Here is a 17,946-nt window from a genome sequence, read left to right as displayed (position 1 = left end):
TAGTATGCTCTTGATATTATATCTGTTTATGGTCATACCTAGCAGAAACCAGGCTTAACTTCAATCATAAATGGGTGGGGTAAGAAATTGACCCCTGAACACGAAAATCCATTGTGTTGTTATATGTTGAGCAATTTTACATATATAAGAGTATTAAAATGTTCCTAAACTATTGCCCCTTCCTTTCTAGTTATTTTATATAAATTTATATAAATTATCTTATTAGCATATTTATGAATATTAATGAGAATATAAAAGTATGAATAATACGCTAAAAATGGGCATATATGAATGTTACGCAAAATATTTCTTTGTAAGTTTTGGTCATTGAAGTTGTCAAATGGTACCAAATGAAAGGTAAGACACTGTGCTCTTGATATGTTATCTATTTATAGTGTAGGTTATAAGCCGAAGGATTGTGCACTTTGTAGAAGAGTTTTTGTTTTGTATTATTATTGCGTATTTTATAATATTATTACAATTCTGATGTAGAACCCATCGCTGCATGAAGTATTTAAAAAAATAAATTTAAAAAGTGACACGATACATATATTAGTTTGGTGTTTGTTGTAAAATTACTGGAACGTGTCGAACTGTACTGAATTAAGCATTTATGCATGTAAAACATGTACACATTGACCTATTTTGTAAAACTGCCTCTAAAGAAAAAGGTTGAAGCCGTGCCAACTAGAATTGATATCAAAGTGGATAGAATTTCAATGTAGACATAAATTTTCTGAAACTTTCTTTAGTTGAAAACTTCATTGCAATTTTCTCATACAATATTCTGACGCTAATGACAAAAACCACTTGACCGTGACAAACTGTATTCATTGTTAATACGCACATATTCATTTGTAAATATTGAAAACTACTTTTTTAAAAAAAACATGAAGAAAATAGCCAATAAGACGTTCATATGAAAAAAGGCAAATCATCAAAGTGAGCTTAACGACTTTGTTACAACGAAACTATTCATAAAGTATTCCAATAAGGAACGAAGGGAGTAATTCGCTAATTATGCCTCTGTAGTCACACCGAAAGTTGTCCTTATCAGTATTTTTCCGCCTACTTAAGGTCATTTAAATGCCAAATAATTAGGCTGAATTGATACTTTATTGTAAAGAAAAATGTCTGTGGATGACTTAAAGCTACGTAACATTATATTGTTCCAAGTAGAACCTGCTTGTTAGAATGAAAGTGAATGAAGGTTCGTGCTGATGTCTTCAAACGCAATATTATTGTTTTCATATGTATTTCAGTCACGTGACCATAGTTTCACTCAATATTTTTTTATTTACTGATTGTTTATAGACAGAGCTTCAAGACAAGGACTGTCTCGCAAGAAGTGAAAGGCTAGAAATGCTGGTAAGAAATTGTTATGCATTGTCATTTTATATTGAAAATAGAAGCGGGGACATTCAATACATTCTAACCTATTCAAAAAAATCGCAGTTCGTAAAAATTGTTTCAACCCAGGAAACACTGGTATTTTCTTATCAGAATCTTATTGTGAACATCATTTTAAGAAAACATGGACTATGTCATTTACAATTTTAATGCAAAATTTGTGTGTTTTTTATTTCCTTTCCCCTCACCTTGGTTTCGCATCTGGGACATTATTACGGAAAATTGACAGCTTTTTAATACTAACAGCTGTCCCTTGAGAAATCAGAAAAGTTAGATAATAATCATTCTATCAAACATTTGCAAATTTGCTGACAATCGACTATGTACAAACAATAACTTATTGTAAGGCTACACAAAATTAATTTCTTTGTCATCGGATTTTTTCCACACAAAAAATTAAGAGCGGGCAAGCGAAACAAAAATAAAAATATTTTTCTTTGGATTTCACCTATTTTTGGAGCGGGAGAGGAGCGATTTGAAGAAAAAATAAATAAAAAAAAAACAACTTTGCCACAAGAATTAACAATCACTGCCAAACATACCAAAAAGACTTGAATATACATAAAAATACAAAAGATCCTTAAATATTCGAGATTTAATGACAAACTGTCCCAAAAATACATAGCAGCCACTCAACAGATGATTCCAATAAATCTTTATGCTTACCGGGACCCGGTACAATGTAACATTTACTAACATTGAGAGAAAGGACAACAGGCGGATACAAGAAAAGTTGGAAATTTAACCATATTTATTGTGTCAGATTGTATTACATAAACACATGTATGTAGTTTCATTGCCCTTACTATATTTGGCCTAAGAATGCACCAACAGACTTGTTCAATTTCATCAGCTTTTTGGTCTCAAAGTAAAGCAGGAACATCATTGATTTATGGACTGGGTATAGGTTAGAGAACTTAATTCTTCACACGTGTACACAAAGTATTAAAATTGCCGAAATTGGAATTCACTCGAAACCTGTGCATGTATATGTTTGATGGGCATTTTAGAAAAGACAATGATGTAACACTGGACAGGTAGTCCAAATTGAATTAGCACCTGTTCATCATGTAACTGCTACCCAGTTATTGGTGATATATGTGTATAATTTTACATATTGCAGCAAACCTTTTGTTCTTATCACCAATGATTATAAGAATTTGACACTGCATTTTTAAACATGACCTTTTCAAGCTTTATTTACACAATCTTACTGTTATATCGGCTGTAAATTTTGTAAATTGGTGCAATACAGAGCTTGAAACATGTTCTCGTGGTGTTTTAATAGACAATTATGATTAAAAGCATTAAGTTTTATGAAATCATATTGCTTCACAGTGGAAAAATGGCACTTAAACAGTGAAAAAAGCCCGCTTTGAAATTTTGAAATCCGTCTGCAAAAACTGAAGCGGGAGGAAGCTGACTTACAAAAAATATTTTTCTTTTATTCTGGAAAAAATGGAGCGGGAAATCCTTTGACCAAGTAATCAATTTGGTGTGGCCTAACCAGAATTGTAATGATTTTAAACCTTTGACATTTCTAACAAGTACGAAGGTTGTAATTCGCAAATGTAACATATTCAACTCTTCAATTTTAACTTTTAAATTACTAAATGCGCTACGTTTGTACACGTTTCAAAATATACGTGCAAGCATAAGTATATAAGTGCATGTAATTAATTATAATTACATGTAACGCAAAAATATGTAGTTGAACATATATATATATAAAATTCATGCATTTGCAAGTGCAGTTTGTGTACCTATACTATTAAATTAAATTTACAAATGCATTCCTAATTACAAGTGCATATTGCACGTGTTTTGTACATTAAAGGTGGAACATTTAGGAATAATGAAAACAATAAGACAATGAGCAAACATAGGAATGCTTGTAGTCTTACCTTAAATTAAATTCACATTTTCCTAGCAATTTTTTTTTCATTCAATAGACGGGCGCTAGTGTTTTTGTGTTTTAATGTGTCTTTGTATTTTTCTATTATTTCTATGAGAATTTCTTTTTCGAAAGTAGTAAATCACCAAAGTAACACGTTTTATATATGTAAAAATACAGCGAAACGGTCTGATGACTGTATCTACATGTTCATAGTGTGTGACCAATATACCCGCCGAGTATTAGTGAAAATTCGTTAGAAAACAAGGTTGTGCTATGGCTTAACTAATACTGCTTTAAGCCTTTCTTAGTGCCTTTGTTGAAAAACTGGCCATATGAGGTAGAAGCGACGTGTAGAAATGCATTGTAAAGTAAGTGGATGGGGTACATATTAAACAGTTAAAATAAATTAAATATAATTGTTCTGAGTACATTTAAACATTTGTAATGTCCCATTGGCTTGTTTAATGACATGCTATCCGGTATGTTAAGCAATTGTATTGGTTTTTTCAGATATTATGGCCTAAGACCACAGTTATTTTTACTATATGTTCTATATAGGCACTGGACACTATTGCAATTTTGCATGCATTCCAACCCACCTAAAACACATGTACCTGAACTCAACAGAACTATTCAAGAGAAAAAATTCCACCCACAGTAAACATGGGGTTGATTGGCTCTCTTTTTTCAACCATTTTGAACCAAACCACATGCGTATGAAGAATACTCTCTAGATGACCAACAGGCCCTATCAAAAAGTCATGTTATGCATATTCTGACATTCTCATTCTGTCGAATTGTACATGTACCTACTATTTCATATATACTCTATTAAATTATGCCATTTATTGCAGGTCTGATACTCTTTCGGAAAATCCAGGAGGATTTAAAAATCATTCACCATTCACAACCAACTAATTTCTCGTAAGTACGAGATCTTTTCGCTTTATAACGAGAGATCTTTTTTCCGTAATATCAGAAACGTTTATCGTAATAACAAGATCTCTTCTCATAAGTACGACAAAGTTATGTCGTAACTACGAGATAATCTATTTGATAGATATGTTTCATTTGACTGGTTTCAGTTTTCTCGCTTTTAACAGTTTTTTTTAAATAATTGACTATGGAACTGTTTTGTATGTTAAAAATCTTTAAAAAAAAAAAACAGGTACGGCATTACCTTTACCATATTTCTGTTGTAATTACTAACTCATGAAAACATTTTCAAACTTTTGAAAATGTTGACATAAAACTGAATGCATGACGCCTTAAAGCAAGTATTAGTTCAATTGACATAGCTTCAGTAATTAAATACAGGACATAGCAGAAAAAATTACATCATGTAACTCACCTCACTTAAGTAAAATACCACAAAGCCTTTACCGTTAGATGGCAATTCGTATCTTGCAATATTTCTATTATCTTCCAAAAGCTGAAAGGAAATATAAATCAATATATAATGCAAGTGTAATAATATGTGCATCTCGTTTACGTATATTTATGCATAATGATTCATTTAAGGATTAAATTACTTATTCCGGTTTTCAAGTACGCAGAATAGCGTTCATATTAAATAAAGCTAAGAATGGGCTTTATGATTAACGTGTGCGTTAAACGCGCATTTATACATGCACGATTATTAGAAAAAAGGTAACTGAATACTCATAATTCTAAGTGAATATCTTACCTCATCGAATTCTTATTTTCAATGATTTTGGTCTACGTATCAAACTTTCTTAAACAGCTCAATTATCAATTGAATCAAAACCTTGATCAGCTTACCGGTATATAGGAAATTATCTAACAAAGAAACTAAATACTTATACATGTATTTCGTTAGTATGAACGTATGCAGATTACGACGGTCAAACATTTTAACGCCGTTTCTCGAAATCACACAGAATCCAAATTGAAGATACATTAGTATTAACAATATATAATAGATAAAGCAACTCAAGACAACTTTAGATGGCAAAAGCTAGACAACAGCTCAACATATCGTTAAAAGATACAAAACGTTTTATAAAGCTTATGGTAGATGCTTTCAGTTGAAAATTAATAATTTGAAAAGAATGATATTATAGTGCTTCGGAATCCTAACAGCTACATCTGCGTTTTATACAAGGTTTATCAATCCAACACTTGTATTAGTGAAAACAGATCATATGTGTAGACGAACCGCTATCATTAGTGAAGACGTGATCACAGAATTTTGACCCCAATCTTCGAAACAATTCATTTCATACCATATCGATTTTACCGAATCTACGAGCAACTTCCGTGACAAAAACTGGACAAATCATCAAACTATATGAGTTCTTACTTATTATTTCCATGGACGTTTGTAACTTTGTGATTTGATGACGATTTTTAAGGTATTAGATCACTTATAGTAATGTTTACAAAATGGCCTTTGCTTGGTATATTCTAAAAGGTAACCGTGTTTTGCACTATTTTTCAATTTTTAAACAATTTGTACCGCGCCGTTTCGTATCAATTTTGTATAACTTATGTTATCTCCTCAAGCTCAAGTAGAGACAAATTTCAAAGTGATAGCCACTATCCAAAATGTTTGCAGAGAACCCATTTTACCATTGATTTTAATAAAAGAAACATCATACTATTGGTAAACAATTATAAAACACAAAATAAAAATGTAAATATCATTTTTTCTATTGTGCCTCAAGTAAACGGATATAATGAGACAGAATTCATACTTCAACATTGCAAAAATAAGGTCGAATGCTGTGTTTCTGTTTTGAATTTTCCTTACTCCATTTAAAAATAACCTTAGGGCAGACGTAAAACCTATCTAAATTTCTTCCACAATATATAATCTAAGAGTGAAAGCAAAATAGAGAACTTTTACCGCGTGTAACTCAATATTTTGAAAGATGTGTAACCCTACCCCTTCTGTTTAAGTAGTAAATTCACTTTGAACACTAAAAATCACTTGTAAGATTAATCTTTTTCCATTTTTGTACAAGAAATCAATAATAAGTCTTAAAAGAAGTAAAACCTTACTAGAAAAAAAGGAAAAAAAATTGGTCCCAGTAGGGCTTGAACCTACGCCCCGCGAAGAACTGAAGTAAAAGTAGGTTTATGGTTTTATGGTAGGAATTGAATACTCTTCAAAAAGGAGGTTCTTTATTAGTGATCTAATACCTTAAGTTTAAAATGCAAAAATGTTTTAAAGGCACATCTAACAATCTCCTTCTAGTAGATATCTTTTTGAAATTTTGCTCATTTATAATTCAACAAATGAACAAAAGTTTATAAATAAATATTTGTCACGGTTTCCGTTTGAAATTTACTGAATTCTCAAAGTTTTTCACAAATGCAATATTAATAACATGCCTTTAATGTTTAAATCTAAATTTATAGTTAAGTGATAAGTTTCTGAAACTTATTAATATAATTAATCTTGATACTAAAGGATGTTTTGTTTTAGGAGATGCAAATAAACATAATTCGTTTTCCTTAATTCTGGTTGCAATGCATTTCTTTGAAATGTTTGCATGTTTACATTACATGAACACAGTGAACTCCGAGTGCAAGCAGAACCTAATCGCTTATAAACAGATTTCTCTACATTCCTGCTTCGAGCAAATCATCACGTAGAAGGGATGCCAAGAAATATAGACTGAAGTGTCCTTCAATAATCTCTCTAATACGATATCATCATGTGAAGAAGTCATCCGCCTGGCTAATGAAAGGCTGGTGGTTCTATCCAGGTGCCCGCTCGTGATGAAATAATACACGTAAGGGCACATGGGATCTTCCTTTACCATCAAAGCTGAATATGACCTATAACTATGTCGGTGCGACGTTATACCCAACTTGGTGACTTATATGAAATTAAAGCACTATTGGACCAGTGCAGTTCGTATTCAAATGATGTCAGTGATCAATTTAGGGAATGATATTATTTGCTATACAATACCTTCTCTAAATCTTCACTGGAAGTTTCAACACCACTCTGTAAACCGACTTTAACAATAGACTTGCCGTGCACTTTCTCGTTTATAGAGCTGCAAATAAATTGCAGTAATATAGTTAATCGTATATGTACAGACTTTGCTGTCATTGTATAAAAGGCAGTTTTTATTCATACACAAAGTAAAAAGAGCAAGTATTTAAAATCATCACAACTGTCCACAATGTCACTGAAAATATAAATTCTAAGACGATTACAGTTTAATCAAAGTACTACAGATGATAATTACTCTTTTACTCATCAGTTCCGTTATGTATTTGTAACACATGTTTAAAACATGTAATTTTGACATAACCAATTATATCCTACTTGCATATGTCTAGTAGTATGCCATGTTTTGAAAGTTTTATTTGTATTTGTAAATAAGCTCTATGAAACATCTTTAAAGCAAATGAAATATCAGAATTATCAAAACCTGTCGTGGAAACAAATTAGTAGAATGCAAGCACAGTCTTCATTTTGTCTTCCCAGTTATGATCTCCTTTAACTGTAACATTACGGAAGCTTATCAGGGCCTCCACTTATCTAAAAGTTTCGCGTCAAGTCAACTTGTGTCTTTTCGTTTTGAACAAAAACATCTGATGAAGGCGTGATAATTAATACATTATACGTAAATGTTTTTAATCATTACGCATACTTTTTTATCGAATTGCGTGAAATATTTGTCAATGCGATTAACTTCTACACGTCTAACTTGATCTTTCAGCGAAGTCGTCAAGAAACATAACAAGAAGATAAATGTATTTGGTATTTCAACATAATTTACTCGACTTGTTACATCTTTTTCTCGAGAACTTTTACTTTAAGCGATATAATTATGCATGTCACGTGATATTTAAACACGTCAGGTTCAAAAATTGCCTATATTGGTCTTGTCTGCACAGTGATGGTTTCATTATGTCTACGCCAGAAATATTCTAGGGAGACATATTGTTTTTCCCCGAGTTGTCTGTCTGTCCGTCTGTCTGTCCCGACGTGCCCACATGTAAATTTGGGGTTAGCGTTTCTGTTGAATTTGACATTCTGAGGTTGAGGTCATTCTGGGGTTAAATTGGTATTGTGGGGTTAAAAAATAGTATTGTGGGGTTAAAAGGATCAAAGGAAGATAATAGGTAATATAAGGGATTACCCCACAAATCCTGTAAGTTCGTCCGTCTGTCCTTCACAAATCGTGTCCGGGCTGTATTGTTTAAACCCCTTAAAGGATTTTCAAATTACTTGGCACAAATAGTCACTGTAACAAATCATGGAGGCTGGGGGAGACATGTGTTTTTGTTACAAAATCCCTTCTTGTTTGTGAGTTGATTTTAACTAAACTTGCACATAACTTTTACCACCAAAATACCTTGGTTCCTTTCTTGAACCAGGCATATCCCATGATTGACTCGAGAGTTATATCCCCTAAAAGGGCAAAACTTGTCTAAATTGTGGTCTTGTCTGCACAGAATTATTGTTTCATTTATGATTTTATTTTTCAGCTATATTTCAATATGAACATGTGAAATTTCATAATAACACAACAACACTCCACCCTCTTCCACCCCACCCCCACATCACAACCCCCTCCCCACACTGAGGTGACCTGCCCCCCCCCCCCCCCCCCCTTAAAAAATCTATTGTTCAGCTATATTTTCAATATAAACATGTGAAAATGTGAAATTTCAAAACAACAGTTCCCCGCATCCCGACACCCTGCACCCCCTCCACCAGGGTGACATCCCTCCCCCAGTTATTCTTTTTATTTTCCAGCTCTATTTCAGTATGAACATGTGAAATTTCAAAAGAGCACTTCCACACGCCCCCGCCCCCTCCCCTCCTCCTTCCCATTCAGTTATATATGATTGTCCTTTTCAGCTCGACTAAATATATCAAACACTATCAAAGCTTTGATACTAGCTAGATCAATGTAATTTTGTATGTGAATAGAGGGCAATATTGAAATTATGAACAACACTTTGTTAAAACTCATGTTGCTATGGCAACAGAAATAGTCAAAATATAGTTTTCCCATATGGATCCTTTGATGACAAAAAATTATAGTGGCTAGGTTAATGTAATTTGGTATGTGAATACATGGAAATATGGAGATTACTATAGGTTTACTCTCCATCTGTCTGTCTGTCCATCCGTCTCACAATGTTTATCTCGAAAATCACGATGTATATTTTTTTTCAATTAAATATTTGTCGAAAATAGAAAAACATCGAGCATATTGAGAAAAGTTAAGTCGAAAAGTGAAAAACATCGAGCATATCGAGAAAAGTGAAGTCGAAAAGGGAAAAACACCGAGCATATCGCGAAAGGTTAAGTTGCATTACCTCTATACTTTTAATCTTTGTCAATAAATTTTATTGACATGTGTAAAACATCTTATCTAGGCGAGTAAAGACAAGTCGACTTAGCACAAAACATCTCACCAACTGTAGGCCCTAATAAGCTTCCGTAGTAACCTAACACAAGGTGCATTATGTCGTGAACACAAGTATGTTTTACGCACCAGATTACACAACTTAGAATTGCTCAAAATCTTATTCAAGATAGTTCATATGTTAACTATATCTGGCGTATAAGCCGGTATGTTGCAGATAGCTTATTCGTCTTTGCGACAAAGTATTCTTAGCGTACCAATAAGTAAATTAAATGCACGTCTAAGAATGCTTATCATCAGGCTTCTATAGCATACACACAAATTTAATTATTCATTTGATAATTCTCCTTAATATTACCTGACTTGAAATCGAATACAAATTTTATTATATGCTTGTCTCTTTCGCCTTCCAAAGCTAATTGGAATTTGAAGAGATTCCTCGGCTGAAGGTCCAAACATGTTGAAATCATAATTATCGGGCTCCCCTGGATCCAGTTCACATCGTCCACAAATATCACAACCCCTGTCATAAAATGAGTTTACTTAATATCTGAAGATAAATACCAATAATTTTCTTATTTTAGTTAACGTCCTTTTTTCATCTTTTTAACCAGCCTAGTTACGTCCCTATTAGAAAATCAAGCTATCTGTCGAAAGGTAGCAAGCATAATGATCATCTTTAAAGTTAGAGGCCTCGATGATTGTGTACAACTTTTCTAGACGTTCAGAACGACGAAAAATATTGTAAAAATGCTGGGCAAACCCAACAAGAAGCGAATACTGGTCGTGTTATTGGTCACATTTTTTACATCGTGTAATATAAATCTGGGTATACAAAATTAGTCGTATTGATTATTTCAGTAAAATTAAAAACGTCATCTATAAACAATGAGGAAGAGGTACTTTAATGGGTAATAATTTGAAATCGATTCTTCTGTAACGATCAAACTTTATATTACAGTCAAACGTGTTTATAGCGGCCGACGGAAGGACTGGAAGTGTCCAGTATAGACAGGTGGCCACTATATCGAGGTCTCTCATGTAGGATATCAACATTGCTTTGAAACATAACTGTGTTTTTTATGTCCATAGAGTGTATTGGTTATCGAAATGCACAAATTATTGTATTATCTCACCAATAAGGATTTGTTAGAAAAGAACACATTGTTATCTTCTATTACAAAAATTCACAGTCACGCAGCTGATAAAAAACAGTTTGACTGTCCAAAATATATAATATGTTCCATTTCCATCTTCGTTAAATAACATCGTTTATACAAGAAAATTGTATGTCATGATAAGATAATTAGGGCCAAATTTTCCGGTAGTACCGAAACATAGTAAGTAAGTTAGTAAGTAAATTCTTTATTTATTTATTGAAGGTTGTTGATTTCGGCGCAATGTGTATTTTTGGTAATATTTACAGAATAAAAATAGTCCAGAATATATACATGAGATGAGATGGTGATATAATTATAAGGTATATCCCTTAAGTAAATAAACACTAATGGTAATATAAGTTCTGATGTGATGCAGAACTTACGACTAAATAATGTTGCTGTTTCTTTTTCAATATTTTCCAAATTGAATTTCTTTATTTATTGAGGGTAACTCATTTAGCTGACGCTAATCTTCAATATATATGTGTGTGTGTGTGTGTGTGTGTGTGTGTGTGTGTGTGTGTGTGTGTGTGTGTGTTATATATATACACAAATATAGTTAAAAAAAGAATATTACCGTAAGGACGACAAGAAAAAAAAATAAACGAACACCAAAAATACAAATCATCTTAATTTCGAAATCACTTTACCATGTTAAGTAAATCTTTACAACAAATATGACTTCTTTGAAAATGCCCTATCAAGTGTATTTTTTGATATTTTTCTATCACGATATATGGATTTTACTTCTTCCTAACGGTGGAAATTTTGAACTACGTATACCGTTCTGTAATTATATTACTTGTCATATTCTTTGATTTTCATATTACTGATAATCTCGGGGCCGATTTGTGTCAAAGTCATACGTTCTCCTACGGAACTTATATTGCAGCTACAATTTCTGTAATGCGTTACGGTTTATATTTCGAAACTTTGGAATTTCATAGGTTGATGTACTCACAAATCTCAGCACACAAGGTTGTTACTATGCTTGTTCATTATAAACCTGTAACTGTCCATTCTTAAATATGCATTATTTTAAGAATGGACAGTAACATGTTTATGATTGGGAGATATAGTAAATTAATCATGTGTAAATTAACGTGTAACTGTCCATTCTTAAGGAATTCATTCTTTTAAGAATGGACAGTTACATGCTTATGACTGAGAGATATAGTAAAATAATCACGTGTTAACTATAAAATGGACACAGGATTATGTCACAACAGTGTTTGGATTTAATTAAGAAACAGTCCAGCCACTAATATATTTGTTCTAATAACATTGATGACTGAAGGGCAAAAGTCAGAAAGGCATATCAAAGACATATTGTTTCTGCTTCAGTAACTTTTATGGCTCCGTCTAATTGGTTGATTACAACTACGTAACAATTTCCGGTACATCTGCTACGATGACAAAGGGGAGCGTTTCGAAAAATCATAATAGATATCATTCGAGTCAAAGAAAAATATATACTACAGCTCTTTTGAAGAAAAACAATTATCTAACAGATAAAACTTACATTTTCAAATGTTAGGAAAATGTTTGGTGTTTATTTTGTGGATGGATTCTATATACTTTAGAAATTTCGCAGACGGGTCAAAATTAAGAAAAAAATGCAGAACATCAGGTATGATATAATTAAATATATATGTATTTTGATATAGCCATTCCTTCCAATAAATCATGTGATCAAAATCATTTCTATAGTGATAATACAATAAGTGCTATGATGATAATTTAAAGTTATAATACTGGCCAGATAAGATTACGTAGCGTAGAGGAAGGTCACTTTTCTACAGCAACGCATAAAACATCCGTTCACGAAGACATTGGCTGGATAAATGTACTTGTAAATTGATAGATTCCACCGATGGAGACGGATATAAAAAATGTTACTTTCGGTTTCAGCGATACAACCGCCATCATTCGGATACGTCCGTGACTACGCTAAAGGAAGTGGCTAATCGTACGGTCCCGTATGAATAGTGAAATAAACCGCAGATGGCTATTCGTACGGCAGTTTTGTATTACATTGTACTGAAGTCATTCAACTGATATGTTTTGAACCGATTTCTTTACTTTTCTTAAATTTTCAGTCGCACATAAACAGGAAATGATTTCGAATATAGAAAAAGGCTAATTTTATATCAGCGTGCAATATTGTTGTCATCAAAAGCAAACAATTCACTTAGATTCATCAAAAGGGGAAAAAAACAGGAAAGTAAAAGAAACAGCTTACAACACAATGTCCGCCCACAGCTTAAACACTGCTCCTCTATAAAAATGAGACTAAAATTTACATGTCTTCACTTAATTGATACCGGCAGTGTTCCACAAGATTGGAAGACGGCTATCGTTGTTCCTGTATACATAAAGGGCCCACGAAGCAAAGCCAGCGATCACAAACCTATCCTCTTACTTGCAATTGCTCCCAACTGATGGGGCATGTTTTAGTATCAAATATTATTAATCATCTAGATAATAAAATTTGCTTAATTCCTTCCAACATGGCTTCCGCTCAAAGCACAGTTGTGAATCTCAATTATTAAATTTTAGTGTAGAATTTTTGATACCTTGAAGCTAGTAAATAGACAGACCTAATAGTAATGGTAATGGACTTTATCAAACCGTTTGACAAAGTCGGCCACAATCCTCTGGTCTACAAGCTATGTAGAAAAACATCGATGTGGATTAAATATTTCCTTTAAATACGAACACTATTTCTTCAATCAGATATACCACATTAGGTATCAGGGGTACCACAAGGGTATGTCCTTAGGCCTTGCCTTTTCTTAACATATCAGTCACCTGCCAGGCTCACTTAAAAGCACCGTAAGACTCGTTGTTGATGATACAATAGTTTATCTCACTATAAATATCATGCATGATTGTGAGACTCTCTAGCAGCACCTCTATAAATTAGAGCTTTGGAAACAGACCCAGTCAAAGGAGTTGAATTCGGATAATGCGAAGTGATTAGGGTATATAAAAAGAAAAACATTGCTTTTCACTGTAAGCTACATACCCATGAATTTAAAACTATAAAATTGCTTAATATTTAGGCGAACCAGCAGTGTTAGATCACAAAAAAGACAAACAAGACCCCAAAATACATGAAAAGAAATGATCAAACAAATGATAAATGTACAAATTTAAGAAACTCCGTATAAAACATGTTCAACCATACTTGGAATATTGCTCAACTGTTTGGCATTCAACAATTCCTAACATATGGAATTGAAAGAGTACTAAAAGCTGCCGCCAGATATGTTCAAATCAACTATGTCTGTAGATGAAGCATCACAGAAATGTTAACTGTACTGGCAAACGTTAGAACAATTAGAAATTTCACATCCCTACATCCCTGATTCTTTTAATTAAAATCCGTCATTCCATTGTTTTTTTGTTATTTTTTTTTTTTTTGGGGGGGGGGGGGGCGGGGGGGTTTGTAGATCACCAGTACCGGCTAGACTCTCAGGACCTTCACTTTTATATTCCCTCCTCCCGCACCCATTATCACAAGAGTTCAATTTTTTCCCAAAAAACCATTAGACTCTGAAACAACCTACCACATCATGTTAGATTTAGTGCTACTCTTAATGAGTTCAGGAGTGGCCTAGATTACTGATGTGCAAACCTGAAATATATGTTTTATCATCTTTTAACCTGAAACTTGTAATATAATAGTGCCGATTTTAACAATGCACACTCATTTGTGTTTTCAATAAAGGCTTAATCATCAAAGTGTCGACCAGACAGTCGCCTCCCTGTCACAGTGAGTCATTGACAATGGGGACTATCTAGTTCTGGCTAACATAACTTATCTGACAGTGTTTTTATTTTCTGATGGTCGCATTCATTAAGTTATGGCGAAACCCCATTTGTTTAACTAACCAGTATCAAACCGCAACATCTCGCACAGTCTCTCGTGAGAAACTCATGATATTATGCAACAGCTCAGAGCACGTGGTTATTCTTGAAAATCAGTATCAACATATTACCTATTTATGAATTTAATTTAATCACATAAAATCTATAAAACAGCATATAATTTCTGAGAAAATGTCAATAAATAAAGATTCTCTACCGACTATTGGTTTTTTCAAAATGAATTTAAGAGTACCCTGATCGGGTGACAACTGCAATGACGGACAAAATATTGTTGACAGGGGTACCAATTTGAAACTTGTGTTCAAATTATGTTGCATGGATTATTAATGCCAGATCAAAAGGAAAATTTATTAGAAATATTGTAAAGTAAAAGGTGAGTCCATTGTATTTGAAAAATTATAGCGTGACAGTTTCCTAGAACGATTCCTGGTTAGGTGTCAGTACGGGATTCATTTTAGCTCAGAGATCCGTAACTGTATATTATATAAACATCTCTGAACTGAACTTTTAGCTAGAGACTACTGTGCAGATGTAGACGAATTCATTGTGAAACGTACAGGACCGTAATACGAGCCACGCTAAATGATTGTTCGTACGGACCGTACAAAGAGTCACGCTAATCTATTTTAAGAAACAAAACAACAACATGTCTTACTAGCACATTCGTATCGCATTTTCTGGTAAACTGCCTTTCCTTTTATTTAACAACAGGCTTAATTTTATAACATAATGTATTGTTTGTAGAAATGGCATCGAAAAGCAAAATATTTGTAAGTTTTTGCATTTATCCGCCGCCTTTACACAAAATCCTATCACGGCCGATCAGCCATTGTTGTTTTCGACGTACATTTTTGTATTTAAATTTTTGTAAAGTGACACTGTCTTCGTTGGTTCACGGAATTCGGCGAAGCCTTAGTAGTGAATTAGTGACCAGCTGGTCATTAAATATTTCTTGGTTTTATATCCATTCGTATTTCAACAATATTTGGCCATCCAAGTCTAAATAACGGGCGAATTTGTTCATTATACGGTGTTCTACAAATCTACAAAGTTATTTGCTTTATTTTAACGGTGATTTTAAACAGGATTATAACTTTAATGTAGGTTTACATATTGTTCAACAGTCTTTTTGCCTCACCTAAAATGCGCATGTGCCTGAAAATAAAGAAACAAAGCTGCTTTAAAGTTACAGGGCAACCTGCATGTATATTGCAACCTGGTTTGCATGCAAGATTGTTTAACTATTACCGTTCCTTTGCTATCGGTCCATCCATTGTAACTTGGTTTGTTTCTTCGACTTCAATGGGAGAGATTTCAAACGGACACTTTTCCTCCTTTGTAGCTGGTCTGTTATATCTAAGATCAATAATCATCCTAGCTGTGCCGCTGCCGCTAACATGGACTGTCAATTTATTATCTCCACGTTCCACAGGCAACTGAAAGTGAAATTGTTACTACATATATATATATATATATTTGCCGTATGCAAGCTACTTCTACTAAAGTTACTGCCATTGGCCCCTCTCAGTCAGCAACTCCTTGTGTATTATTTGCATATCCAAATAAAGAGAAAATGAATGGTGAGAAACTGTAGCACTTTACACGTCAATTCACTGTGATGATCTGACATTCAATGAAATATTTTGTAACTCTATTTTGCTTTATCAGAAGTTTATGGCCCTTTTTCGACTGACCAATATTTAGATAAGTATTTGCATGCAAGTTGGTATCTTCTGTTATCGTTAGTGAAAATTACTAGAATAAATTGATCCAGACTGGACCAACTTGTTCATTGTGATAATCCAACGTACGATGAACTGATTCCTTGGCACATTTTACATTTGTTTGACTAAACGACCTGGCACGTAGTTTCATGGCAAGTAACATAAGTGTATATAAGCAGTCAAAGGCGCAAATTGTTAATGTCTCAGTTTATGTATTGTAATTATAACTTGTTGCAAACATTTCTTTAAGAAATTATGTCCAAAATATATTTCAGAAAGCGTGCAAGAAGAAAATTCAAAACATGTATTACAATTTTAACCGTACTTAGATTACACGTTCAAAAATCCGTTTACATATATAATATACAAGTACAAGTAGTCGTTCGAAAATGGTTAGTAAGCTGTTATGTGCGTGAATGTAAACAAAAACAAGATGTGAATGCATAAAATGTTTAGAAGGAAGACCAAATATTTGAACTTCATAGCTAATAACCTATTACGCCCCCTTTAAGGTCTTTAAGAAACAATATATGATTATTGTCGTCAATAAAATATGTTTGCTCCTTTTAAGGCGCAACATAGCACGTCAATAGATTTATATAAGTTTTGATATAATATAATTGCGGCGTAATTACTAGTAAACGATAAACTTGCAAACACATGCGCAAATACATACCTTTTTTACAATTTGTTGAACGTCTGTATTCTCTCCTGTCAACAATATTTGGCGTGTCCTCCACTCTGTACTTAGTAAATTCACTCTGAGGTCCATTTCAGCGGAATGAGTAGCAATTTTATATTGCGATAGAGCTTGAAGGCAGATCACAGTGTCCTAAATCACAAATTTATCCAGAAAAGGATTATATGAATGGGAAATTTGGTAGTATGCCATATATATGACAAAATACAGTTGTCCCACATGGTAATGGGTTACAATAAATTTGATCTGCATTAAGATACCATATAAGGAGAAGGTAACATGTGGTATATTAACATAAATGTCTTAATACAACATAATTTGCTGCTTTAACAAAAAGAAACTGAAACGTAGTCTGTAAATGCAAGTGAATAAACTAAATCACTAAATAAATTAGACTGTATTTAACAAAGATTGTACATTTTCTGTAACGCATGACTTCACAAATCATATCGTTTTGATAAAATGTGACCTATAAACATTTATAGAATTGATTAGTGACAGTAGATATTCACTTCTAAACTGTTATCAAAACGATAACTAACAAGTGATGTTCTGGTAACTCACGGAGTATCATGGTCTGTGACGTAATCGTTAACTGAATTATTCATTATTGACGAATTGTGACGACATAATAACGCTCCTTATATAAGCTAAATCAAGTGAAATTGCCTTAATGTTGATTGCTTGCATATTAAAGTGTTAATTATATAGATGGAATAACGAAAATACGGAAATCAAAGGCAAGTTGATATCAATATGATGAAGAGCAAATGTAATTACATCGTTTCATAAAAAT

At 33.1% G+C, this 17,946-nt stretch overlaps 1 protein-coding gene across 1 annotated transcript in view; it reads right to left on the bottom strand.

Annotated features, from left to right (window-relative positions):
- Positions 1–17,672, bottom strand: part of LOC128552021 (complement C5-like) — a 30,618-nt gene extending 12,946 nt beyond the window's left edge. The window contains exons 1-5 of the mRNA XM_053533015.1: positions 17,127–17,672; positions 15,975–16,162; positions 10,031–10,195; positions 7,251–7,338; positions 4,659–4,739 (exon numbers count right to left, since the gene is read on the bottom strand). Coding sequence (XP_053388990.1) covers positions 4,659–4,739; positions 7,251–7,338; positions 10,031–10,195; positions 15,975–16,162; positions 17,127–17,222 — 618 coding nt within the window. The 5' untranslated portion in view covers positions 17,223–17,672. The remainder of the gene's footprint in view (positions 1–4,658; positions 4,740–7,250; positions 7,339–10,030; positions 10,196–15,974; positions 16,163–17,126) is intronic.
- Positions 17,673–17,946: the final 274 nt, after the last annotated feature.

Source organism: Mercenaria mercenaria, unplaced genomic scaffold (genome assembly GCF_021730395.1).
Source record: "Mercenaria mercenaria strain notata unplaced genomic scaffold, MADL_Memer_1 contig_1952, whole genome shotgun sequence".
Classification (NCBI taxonomy): domain Eukaryota; kingdom Metazoa; phylum Mollusca; class Bivalvia; order Venerida; family Veneridae; genus Mercenaria; species Mercenaria mercenaria.
Note: the sequence above shows the minus strand (reverse complement) of the source record. Positions and strands in the feature narration are given on the sequence as shown.